The following is a 13050-nucleotide window of genomic DNA, read 5'->3' as shown; positions in this document are numbered from 1 at the left end:
TTTCAGAAAAATTAAATCTTAGATTCAGCTGTTGCAGGCATAGGGTAGATACAGAACCAGACCTTGAAGATTAATTTTTTCATATTTCCTTCTGTCTGATTCAGATGTAATTACAATGAGCAGAAACTTCTGTGACAAGCGAAGGAAAAAAATTAAAAAAATATCAGAACTTCAGGCTGCTATCTTAGCGCAGGATCAGATTTTGAAGCTCCAACACTAGCAGCAGTTTAAAACTAGAAAAACCGAGCAGAGATGGAGAGACAAGAGAGAAGAGAAGAATAAGTGACGAGAGGAGAGCTGCAATTGCTTGCATATGTCCCCCTCACTCATGGAATAAAACATAATAGAATCAGTTTCAGTTTAGTAAAGTTTCTTAAGCTAATTACACAACAAAATAGAAATATATCAGACCTATATCCAAGTTTCCTGAACTAATTACATTGGAAACTGGAAACATGTCAGTGCCATGCCTAACTTGTGAAACCTAGCTCCACGCTCAAGTAACTAATAGTAAAAGGTAAAAAATGAAAATCCTACTTTTAACCCAATGTCGTTTAACATGGAAAATATGTTTCTTCTGTACATCAAGAGTTGGAACCCAGGCAAATTCAACAATAGTAGCATAAGGTTTGTAGCTGGCAAAGAACTTCCAACATACTGCACAAATCCTACCAATCTCCTCACTGCTTACACAAAAGAGCATTTCCTTTAGTTAGCCAATGAATATAGACAGTAACAGGGTCATTAGAAAGTAAAGCCATAGAAGCAATGAGTTGGAAAGATTGTTATTTGGTTCCCACAAAAATGAATGTTGTAGTTTCCTCTTTGAGTTTAGACACATGGTAGAGAAACCAGATCAGGACAATAGCATTAGCTCTATAACATACAATGCAGTAGTTTGGCATAGAATAGAAGCATAAAACTGGGGTAGTAATTGATACCATGTAATATAGAACTAGCATACAGGAGTAAAGGCACAAAAACTGCACAGATTGATGGCAAAATTTTGGCATAGAGAGTGGAGAACATGTCAATAGTACAAACAAGTACTGATGTACAAGAAGTACAAGTTGCATTGATTGAATACAATTCATTGAAGAAGCGTTCCATACTCTAGACTCTTCAAGTTGATCACACTAAAGGATGGCAAATCCAGTCACCCCACTCTCCCTCCCCAATCCCAAAAAAAAAAAAAAAAAAGTTCCACCACCAAATATCCTCTTTAAGCTTTAAACTTTGGAACGAAAATGTTTAAAAGAAAGAATATTTGAGAGGATATGGTCATTTAAGCATGAATTGGATAATAACCCTGAGAAAGGCATACACAGTTCATGAAGCGTTGGACAATAGTTATTAGGTAAATCAAAAAGGAGCCAAAACGAACGGGAGGGAGAAGAAGAAAATCCCTTTTGGTGGGTTGGGGGCCCCTCCCCCCCTTTTTTTTTTTCCCCCCGGGGGGGTGTTTTTCGGACCCCGGGGGCCCGGTTTTAAAAAAAAACACTTTGGCCCGCCCCCGGCGTGCTATGGATCTGAGTAGTGGAGACTCGGGCAGCAGCAACTCAAGCGGGAAGACACCACAGCCACGTCGCTCGTCACGCGTAATCAACGCCCGGTATTCTTGATATTTACCGGACTTAGGCGCATGTTAGTTTCTTCCGATGGTTAGGTAGCTGGACGGCTGTGATTTGGGCTGAATAATTAATGGTAGAGATGCACCTAATATTCCTTGTAACACAAGAAACCCTATATATTGTAAAGGGAGGGTAAGAGGCAATGAATTAAGAACTTCGTCTTCCTCAAAACTTCGTCTGCTCTGTTCCTTTTCTTCGAACTCTTCCCCTCATTTCTCTCTTCGTTTGCATCGTATCATTTGGTCCGACCTGCCGGATACCATGGCCGGGTACTCGAGCTCGACATACGCGACACTCTTCGCCACCGCGCGCTACCGGCACCCGCGGAACAAATTACTTCACCGCGATGCTATAGCGAACAGGAGCACTTTGCGGAGATTATGGTCAAATTAACGACCATGGATTCACGGGGGTGCATCGCCGTCACATGAAACTCGGGAATTTGGGATCGCCGCGCCGGTGGCATCGGCTCGTCCTGCGATTGGAGCAATTCAAACTCGTGCCATTCGTTTGGACTTTCCTAGGTTTGACGGCCACGATCCTTCCGGTTGGATCTTTCGAGCTGAACAATTCTTCGAGTATCATCTCACTCCGGATGAACAGCGATTGATACTATCCTCGTTTCACATGGAAGGTAAGGCGTTGCAGTGGTTTCAATGGATGAAACGATCCAAATTAATTCCGAATTGGGCAACCTTCGCTCGTGCTTTGAGGTCGATTTGGACCAACGATTCGAAGACCCTCGGCGTCTCTCTGCATTGACCCAAAACCACCGTGGCATACCGCTCGGTATGAGGCTCGCTCGGGTGGAAGGGCTTCCAACTTCTTTTCTGGTAAGTAATTTTGTTTCAGGGCTAAAACCAGAACTCCAAAATGAAGTAAAGGCGTTCCGGCCAGCAGACATGATCCAGGCGGTGGCATTAGCTAGGCTGCACGGCAGAAATGATGAGCGAACGACCCTTCGTACGTCTTGTTCCTCTTATGCCCGACCACTTGCGTTTAGTGCGGCTCGGTGGTGGACTAAGCCAACCCTACTTCCCTCTGCTAATCAAACTTTACCGGTAAGAGACTCACGCAGACAGCAACAACGAAGAGGCGAGGGCTATGTTTTAATTGCGACGAACGATTCGTGCCATGACACCGATGTAAGCATCGTCAATTGTTGTTGCTAGAATTTGAAGATGAAGATGAAGCCGCAGGAGAGAACTTAGCCTCTGTAATGGATGAAGAAACGCCACCAATGACTGAAACTTCGCCCACTGGTCTCTCGTATCATTCTCTTACCGGAGTTACTTCCCGGACAACGATCCGATTTACAGGCGTTGTTGCTGGACGGTGTTCGCAAATTCTGTTAGATGGAGGCGGTACACATAACTTCCTCTGAGTCACGTGGTGAAGCATTTGAATCTAATGGTGGAGCCAGCTGCGAACGTGAAGGTAATGGTGGGAGATGGCAATAAACTTAACTGTGAAGGGCTGGTACGTAATTTGCCTATTACTATTCAAGATTATTCCACAAATATTGATGTTTTCATCCTTCCTTTGTGTGGAGCCGATTTGGTATTGGGTGTGCAATGGTTGGAGTCTTTGGGCCCAATAGTGTTTGATTACAAAAAGAAAACAGTCCAATTTGAAAATGGGCCTAGCACAATCATGTTATTGGGTGATGGGCCACGGGAACCAGAATTACTAGTGTATCAGGGTTTTAAAAGGTTACTTGCAAATGGGACTGGGCTCACCTTATACAAACTTGAATTAATTCAAGCAACCAGCTCGAACTCAGCCCGTACCCCTGATATGCCCAATTGTTAGCTGAATATGACTCAATTTTTCAAGAGCCGTGGGCCTTCCACCTCCACGAGCCCAAGCCATACCATTCATCTATTACCCGAAATGGGCCCGTAAATGTAAGGCCTTACATATACCCATATTTTCAGAAAAATGAAATAGAGAGGCAAGTTGCGACATGCTTAACTCCGGAGTTATACGCCCAGCCGAGCCCATTTTCTTCCCCAGTCTTGTTGGTGAAAAAAAGAGATGGGACATGGCGTTTTTGTGTGGATTATAGAGCTCTAAATGCAGTCACTGTTAAGGACAGGTTTCCTATTCCAACTATTGATGAATTATTTGATGAATTGCATGGAGCCCGATACTTCTCTAAGTTGGACCTAAGGTCAGGTTACCACCAAGTACGGGTGAATGAGAAGGATATACCAAAGACCGCTTTTCGAACTCATGAAGGGCATTATGAATTTATGGTCATGCCCTTTGGTTTGACCAATGCGCCATCAACTTTTCAATCTATGATGAATACAATATTCAAGCCATTCTTGCGAAGGTTTGTGCTAGTGTTTTTTGATGATTTATTGATTTATAGCTCAACATGGTTAACTCACTTACAACACTTGAGGAAAGTACTTGAAGTGATGCAGGATCATAAGTTGTTTGCTAAAATCTCTAAGTGTGCATTTGGACAAGAAAGTGTGGATTACCTTGGGCATGTTGTTTCTTCACAAGGTTTGGCAGGGGATAAAGCCAAAGTGGAAGCTGTAATGTCATGGCCCAAGCCCATTACTTTGAAAGGGCTACGTGGGTTCCTTGGGCTGACAGGTTATTATAGGCGATTTATCCCAAATTATGCTAAGGTGGCAGCTCCACTTACTAATTTGCTGAAAAAAGGGGCTTTTAGTTGGACATCAGAAGCTCAAGTGGCCTTTGGCAACCTCAAGCACCTACTCACTCATACCCAGTGTTAGCTCTTCCCAATTTCAATGAGCCATTTACTATAGAGACTGATGCATCAGGATTGGGGGTGGGGGCAGTCTTAATGCAAGCAGGTCATCCAATTGCCTATTTCAGCAAGAAGCTTTCACCTAAAATGCAGTCTGACTCCACGTATGTGCGGGAGATGTATGCTATAACCCAAGCAGTGGGACGATGGCGCCAATATTTGTTAGGGCGAAAATTCTACATACTCACTGACCAGCGTAGTTTGCGGGAATTAACAGCCCAGGTGATTCAAACACCCGAACAAACAAAGTGGCTCACAAAACTTCTGGGCTATGTCTTTGAGATTCGTTACAAACCGGGCCGGGAAAATGGAGCTGCAGATGCCTTGTCAAGAGCCCATGAGCCCACAACGCTAAGCTTAGCCCAACAAGTTGCATCTAACACATCTGATTCAAGCACACCGAGTCACCTCACCATGCTGAACCAGGTGCTATCATCTCAACCAATTTGGGATTTCTTACCTGAATTACGACAAGCCACTGAAGCCTCGTCGGAGTTGCAACGCATTCACGCAGCTTTACTCGCCAATGATCCATCTACCGCCGGGTATACCACTGCTAATGGACTTTTATTATTTGAGAATCGTTTAGTCATCCCCTCACCTATGCGAGAAAGATTCCTGCAAGAATTTCATAATTCCCCTCAAGGTGGGCATGCGGGTTATCTTCGAACTTACAAGCGCATTTCAGCAAATTTATATTGGCAAGGGATGAGGGCTGATGTGAAGAAATTTGTGGCCGATTGCTCACTGTGTCAACAGGTAAAACCTATTCATACCAAACCTGCGGGTCTATTACAGCCATTATCGTGCCTTGAATTGGTTTGGGAGGACCTCACTATGGATTTCATCACTTGTTTACCCCTTAGCTCCGGCAAGTCCGCAATCATGGTCGTGGTGGATCGCCTGAGTAAATATGCACATTTTGTGGCTTTGCCCCCAAAATTTTCGAGCCATCTTGTTGCTGCCTCCTTCCTCACATGGATTGTTCGCTTACATGGCTTGCCACGCTCCATAGTCAGTGATCGTGATCCCATCTTCATGAGCTCCTTTTGGAAAGAACTCCACCGTCTCCAACGAACACAACTTGCCATGAGTACGGCCTATCACCCTCAAACAGACGGCCAAACTGAAGTTGTAAATCGGTGTCTCGAAACTTACCTCCGTAGCTATGTTGATGAGGTGCCAACTGATTGGGTCAAGTACTTGCCGTGGGCGGAGTACTGGTATAATACTGCCTTCCACTCCTCAATTGGGACGACACCCTTCCAGATCCTGTATGGCCGACCTCCACCAACAATTATTCGCTATTTGCCAGGTACGTCTGCTAATGCTGCCGTTGACCAAGATTTGCAGGCGAGGGATGCAGCTCTTAAACTCCTCAAACAAAATCTGCCGCGCCCAATCTCGCTGAAGTCCCAGCTGATCATCATCGTGCGATCGGGCGTACCAAGTCCATGATTGGGTATGGGTAAAAATTCAACCATATCGGCAAACTTCCTTGGTTAAACGGTTGCATCCCAAGCTTTCACAAAGGTTTTTGGACCATATCGGATCCTAGAACGAGTGGGAAATTTGGCATACCGGCTCGATTTGCCGCCGAGGGACGCAGATCCACAACGTTTTCACATCTCTCGCTGGCCGTATGTGGGATCGCCTCCCCACTTCTTCGACCCATTCTTTCCCATTCCACCGGCAGATCCGTCGCCTCGGTTATTATTCAACGCGTCGGTTCGTCGCCGCTGCACAAATCCTCCAAGTTCCGTGCATGGGAGGGTCTTCCGCGGAGGATTCTACTTGGGAAGATTTCCAGGCTTTGCGTCGTCGATTTCCCCATTTGCACCTTGAGGACAAGGTGCTTTCCCCGACGGCGGTAATGTTCGTATGGATCGGTAGTGGAGACTCGGGCCCCTCGCGAAGACACCACCCCGTCGCCGTCCGCGTATCAACGCCCGGTATTCTTGATATTTCCGCTTGGCGCTGTTGTTTCTTCCGGTGGTTAGGTGCTGGCGGCTGTGATTTGGGCTGAATAATTAATGGTAGAGATGCACCTAATATTCCTTGTAACCCAAGAAACCCTATATAATTGTAAAGGGAAGGGTAAGAAGCAATAAATTAAGAACTTCATCTTCCTCAACCGTCGCTCTGTTCCTTTCTTCGAACTCTTCCCCTCATTTCTCTCTTCCGCCCCCCTTGCTCCCCCCCCCCGGGTTTAACGTGTAATATATTCTTATCCCAGACTTGTGCCATTTGAAGATGCCATGTAAATTGCCACTACCTAGAAAACCTGCAAGGGTCCTAATTGTGAACTATACAAAGAACAGAAGATCAGCAGCAAGAGCATACACTACGCCCATTTTGGTTTTAAGGCCACATACATCGCCATGATTTCGCTGCTTGGAGAACATTCAAGCTTGCCTTCCAGCCCAATCCTTCCCTATCCATTGCCACATCCCTGCCTTCTCCCCCCCCCCCCCCCCCAAAAAAAAAAAAAATTTGTATCCTTTGCTGGAATGGTTTTGAGGACATAGACCACCTTTTCTTCACTTGCCCCTTCTACTACCACATCTGGATGAAGGTCATCTCTTCCATTTGGCCTTGCTCCAGCTGCTCATTTGGCTTTATCCTGGATTGGTTATGGTTCTAGAGGACTTCTGAACCTGCTAATTGTGATATGATAGGGAATCTAATGTCTTGTGCAGTTATCTCTCACATCCGGTGGGAATGCAACCTTAAGAGATGGACCTCCAACTCCAGATCTTTGGACTCAATTCAGAAAGCCATCTACTTTGGCGTCTCTTCTAGACTTCAGCAGTTCCCCCATCTCCTGACTTTGGACAACCCAAGGAACAGACATATTGTTGTTACCTGCAGTTTTAGTTCCTCCTTGCAGCCGACTAGTAGGCTCTCTCCCTCCTCATTGTACATTCTTTCTCTTTGGGTTTTTAAATATTAGTATATTCACCCCAAAAAGCATCAGCAGGAAGAAAATGTTAGTCTTAAATCATTAACACGCAACGGTGGTCCATGATCAGCTAAGGTAAGAATCCAGCCAGCAATTGGCAGACGAAAAGGGGGTCAATGAGCAACTTTGTGCTAACACGTGCATTCCCAATATCATGGTAAGAATAACTGTGATTTCCAGAATAATATGTCATTCATTTGACAAAAAATGAAACCAACACCCATGTTATGATAGATCCACGAATATGAGAAAAGATTATCCAACTAGCAATCAGCAAGGAACCTTTCAAGGATGGAAACTATTGAGAAACTAAAGGAATCCTACGAATAACACTCAAACCTTTCAGCCAAATAACAATACTAACAATTTCAGTTCATGTTATTTTTTATTGAAATGCATCCATCAGTAGATTGCCAAAGTCAATAGCAAGATTGTAGGCCTTTTCACAAGTACAAACCCCCAATTATATATAATGCAATAATCTCAGAAGATAGAAATCTCTCTCCTCTCTTGTCACAAGGCTCACAAGTCACAACTTACAATGGAAATATATAGAGATCTCTCTCTTGCGGCATGCCTGATGTATCAGGAAAGAACAGAATGTATAACAGGGAAAGGAGGATACCTCTTATACGACCAAAATGTGAAAGGTCCACAACCTAAGATTATAAAAGAAAGGGAACACAATAGATAAATAAAATTGATATGCATTCACAAAATAAAGAGTTTCAAAAGGTGTGGCATTCATGATTAGACATGAATACTTCACAAATAGATTCCAATTCAAAAGAGACAAAGAAATGCAACAACACCAATGATAATATGTATGTTCCTCATTGGATCCATGAGTTAAATTTGTATAAGTGCTTACAAGAATCAAAATGTGTTCAAGCATATATAAGTAAAAGCAAGCATCAGCAGTTAACTACCTTATGAGTATAGTAGGGGAATTAAAATGATAATTTACAGCCTTGTTATCCTCACGGAAATTCTTCATACAGAACACAAACGAAGATATTGTTGGCGGTGGTGAATGCTTAACAAAATCTTGCATCCCTATAAGTGGAACATGCAATACAACATTGGAAAACAAATACAAAAGAGGTTTAGCTTTACCTCAAAATTCAAAAGTGCAGATTCCCGAAGGATTACAGCACTTGGAATGGATACTCTACATGGGCAACGGGGACCTAAGCAGTAGAGTTGTTTTCCCAATTAGAGTTTTACAAACCCTACTCTCAGGCCTGGCAAGAGGATAGGATCTATGATTTAGCCGTAGATGAATGAGGGCCAAATAACCAAAGATCTTTAAAGAGAACCAACTCAACTGGGACAAAGAAAGGGTATCTTGAAATCTGAAGATATGAACTGAACATTTTTAGAGATGGGGAACTGTATCTATAGGTGTCAACAAATGGTTGAACTGTGGAGGGAATGTAAGTAATGATATAGGAATATGATCCTCTAACTTTGATTCTTACCAAAAAAATTAAAACAGAATCCTCTTAAGTTTCTTGAGGGTTGGATGGCTGATTGGAAGATACGAAGTTTCCTGTTTTTGGGGATATGGGGAGTTCAAGAATTCAAGAAAACCAAGAAAATAAGGGGGGGGAAAGTGATACAACCAGGGGAATGGAGGGTAAACTGCCAAATACCTCAATGTGGGGCCTTCTAGATGCCGTTCTTTCAGCCACAACAAGAGTCCAGCTTAATTTTACCTTGGACCTTAATTTTTCTTCGGTCTTGCACCTTTCAAATTGGACAAACACGGTTACAGCCGCAACACTCACAAAGGGGACTCAAAACTAAGAATTACTTTATTAATAATCTAATGGCGTCTATTATAAACGGATGGGGCTAATTATAGCCTAACATAAAATGTCCTACTAGAGTCTAGAATTAGGACTTGGGAATAGACAACAGCAACTAAAAGAGGTCATTCTAATTAGACCTTTAGTGGACCAGAGACCCAACTCATGGGCTTTTATTTGAAATAAAAACTGACTTTGATAAACTAATAACCTAAATTGTCATGACTTAAAGTTGGGCAGAATTCCTAACCTAAATTACCTTGACTTAAACTGCCACTGAAATTGCTAACACCTAAAAGAAGTATGAAAAAGCAGTAATGACTTGAAGTGCTGCTGGGCAGCAAGCATAAGGGCTTCACCCGGGCATCTAAGGGCAGGGCAGCAAGTCTAAGAGTCATAATTAGGCTGGATCTGCATCAGAAAGGTTCCGCCAATATTTGAAGGATTTTGAAACCCTAAAATCATAGGTATCCACAGGCAATATTTGGATTCATGGAATTCAAAAGGAATGACATAATAAAAGAGTCATTCGAGATCCATTTATCCTGTGAAACACCTATGGTAGTAGGTTTGATAGTGGTGCCCGTAAAGTGTCCAACAAATCCTCTTCCGGCAATAGTTAGGTACGCAGATCGAGAGCAGATCAAATAATTTGTTCCATCAAATCTTACTGAAAGAGGATGAAAAGTGGGGTAATGTTCGAAGACAGTGGGAGAAGTAGTACCATCGGTAGTTGCCATGTTGAAAAAATTGTCTGCAGTCTTCACCCTTCAATTGAAACATCGTAGAATGCAATAGCCAAACAACAATTCAAAAGGTGCATATAAGGAACACCATGTTTTTTCTTTCTTCCTTCTTCACCATGTTTTTTCTTTCTTCCTTCTTCGTCTCTCCCTTTTTTTTAACTATGGGAAATTACAAATAAGCCCCTAGAAAATCTGAATTTGCAAATAGGTCCCTGCAATATGCAAATCTATAAAATAGGTCCCTGAAAATATGTAAATTTACAAATAAGTTCCTAAAACTATGCAAATTTGCAAATAGGTCCCTGAAACTATGCAAATTTACAAATAAGTCCCTGTAAATATGCAAATTTACAATTGGATCCCTGAAAAATGCAAATTTACCAACGAAACCCCTAAACATCATAATTTTTTCTTTCTGTTTTTGGGCTAATAGAACCGCAAGTAAGGAGGAAAAAAACCTAAATATGTTTTGATGAATTCAAGGGTCGATCGAATAATTTTGAAGGAGCTTCTTGCTTCAGACGAAGAGAGGAAAAAACAGAGGAAGGCGGTGGACTTTCTTGGCTAAAAAAAACTCATTGTTTCTATTATTTATATATATATAATAAATAAATAAACTCATTGTTTTTTCTGTTCTTGTTCTTCCAGTGTTGCAAGAGTAGGAAGCGGCAGTCGTGTGGTTCTTCTTCTCTTCTTCTTTCTCTGTCCTTGTTCTTCCCTAATCGTCTCGAGGCTCTGATGCCATGTTAAGAAAGCCGATTGTGGTAGAAGGGCTTAATGTGATCAATGTGATCTCAAGCCCTCTATTTATAGTAAAGTGGAATGAACACTATTACATAAATACCCTTACTTGGGTAACAAGAAATAGAAATTTACATAGAGAGAGAGGACAACTGGCTATGATAGAAAGAATAGGGCTTAGGTTGTGACGAAGATCAGAGAAATTCCACTTGCTCCTGGCTACACTCCAGCACTAAATCATACATTTGATCGGATATCATAGCTTGTGTACGACACCCACCCAGCACTCATGATCAATATATGTTAAGCATCACATTTTTTAGCCTTCTAAATGATTTTTGTATAGTTTTGCTTAGCCCTATTCTTTAGCTCTGAATCTTGCAATTACTAATTCTAGTGGAGTAGGCCCCCACTTGATGGAAGCTGAGACCTGCCCCTCCTTTATTTATAGTGCGCCTCGACTAGCTGTTTCGGAAAAACTGTTACAAGAGCTTTTAAGCTTATAAATTGAGATAAAAAAGTGAAAACTTTTGTTTTCCCAGTACTTTTTTTTTATCAAAAATTGCTCTCAAAGGTAAACCACAAAGAAGAGAAATTTCTTGTTACTAACTGGTTGTCTCTAGCTTGTGTTTCCATGATAGGTAAGGCGGTCGAGCTCCTTGCAGCTGTCTAGTCCGCCCATTTAGTGGCTCCTACATTTATTACTCAATCTGCTACCCGCAATTTGCTAACACAAACCTACCTATGCTCCGGCCTTGAGGTGTCAGTCAAGCTCTTGTCACAGCTGGCTCTTCATTTCTCAGCCACTGGCTGTGTTCTGGCCTCTGTCCTACTCTTAGTTCAAATGCCTTTTTCTAGCTTTCATGCTGCTTGCTCATATGCCCGCCCTCGGTCCCTCATTTTAGCAATCTCTCCATCAGCCCCAGCATTATCCACTGATCGACAACAATGTTAGCATTTTAACTTCTCGGTTGGTTGAGTACTACTAGGAGTCCAACTCTATTCGAGTTTTTATTCATGTAATTTTATATTTTCTTGTTACCCAAGTAAGGGTATTTATGTAATAGTGTTATTTCCACTTTATTATAAATAGAGGGCTTGAGATCACATTGATCAATACAAGCCATTCTACCAACATTGTGTTTCTCAACATGGTATCAAAGCTTAAGTTCGATTAGGGAAGAGAGGAAAAAAATAAAAAAGAAGCAAAAATCTCACTAAAAAAGGAAAGCAGAAGAGAAGAAGCAGCTCCTGCCTTGCTGCACTACCCGCTGTCTTTTCTGGCAGTTCTTCAGTTCCACCTCAAGCCGATTCGGGAAGAACAAGAACAAAAAAAAAAAGGAAAGCAGAAGAGAAGAAGCTGCTCCTGCCTTGCTGCTGGCAGTTCTTCAGTTCCACCTCGAGCTGATTCGGGAAGAACAAGAACGGAAAACAAAAAGGAAAGCAGAAGAGAAGAAGCTGCTCCTGCCTTGCTGCACTACCGCTGCTCATGCAATACAGTGAGTTATTTCCTCCGCCTTCCTCTGTTTTTTCTGCCGCTGCTCCTGCCTTTAATCAAACAATACATCTGGTTTTTTCCCTCCTCCCTGCAATTTAATTAGCCCACACAACAAACAAATACTGATGTTTGAGGGGTTTAGTTTGTAAATTTACATTCTTTCAGGGATCTTATGCACCAACATATTTTCAGGACCTATATGTAAATTTGCATATTTTCTAGGACCTATTTGCATAGTTTCAGGGACTTATGTGTAAATTTGCATATTTTAGGGGCCTAATTGCAAATTTGAATTTTCCAGGGGCTTATTTGTAATTTCCCATAGTTTTAAAAAAATGGTACTCTTTATAAGCATTTTTTGAATCCTATCATTTGTTTGGGTGGTTTGGCTATTGTATTCTACGACGTTTCAATTACAAAAAAATGATGTTTTCGTGATTTTCATAATATGATTAAAACTCAGTTCAATGCCACTGTAAAGATCCTTCACAGTAACAATGGCACAAAGTATATTGATGGTGAATTTCAGAGATATCTCTCTAACTCTAGCATAATACACTATAGACTAGTTGTGTTGATACAGCTGCCAAAAATGGGTTGTTGAAAGAAAGAATCGGCATCTTTTAGAGATAGCCCGTTCACTTATGATAGCTATTAATGTCCCTGACCAATAGGAAACTTGGTTGGATATAGAAGTTAGAGATAAACAATGAGAGGAAATTGGGGGAAGATAGAGATATCTAACAGCCACATTACAGCCAAGTTCACAGCCAAAAAAGGACAGCTTAGAGTTGGAATTGAAACTCGAGTTTTCTTAGGAAATGAAGCCCTTTAAGTCTAAAAACCAATGCAAAAGAATCAAGAAAATTG

The 13050-nt window shown here is 42.0% G+C and overlaps 1 protein-coding gene across 2 annotated transcripts in view; it reads right to left on the bottom strand.

Annotated features, from left to right (window-relative positions):
* Window positions 1–13050, bottom strand: part of LOC149010953 (Glycine cleavage T-protein family) — a 69463-nt gene that overhangs the window by 45342 nt on the left and 11071 nt on the right. For both annotated transcript variants that reach the window (XM_089162986.1, XM_089162987.1), the window contains exon 3: window positions 8010–8043. In XM_089162986.1, coding sequence (XP_089019112.1) covers window positions 8010–8043 — 34 coding nt within the window. The remainder of the gene's footprint in view (window positions 1–8009; window positions 8044–13050) is intronic.

The sequence above is a fragment of the Hakea prostrata genome, chromosome 7, assembly GCF_041222555.1.
Source record: "Hakea prostrata isolate BN-2017 chromosome 7, UWA_Hpros_2, whole genome shotgun sequence".
Classification (NCBI taxonomy): domain Eukaryota; kingdom Viridiplantae; phylum Streptophyta; class Magnoliopsida; order Proteales; family Proteaceae; genus Hakea; species Hakea prostrata.
This window is presented reverse-complemented; position numbering and strand designations above follow the sequence as displayed.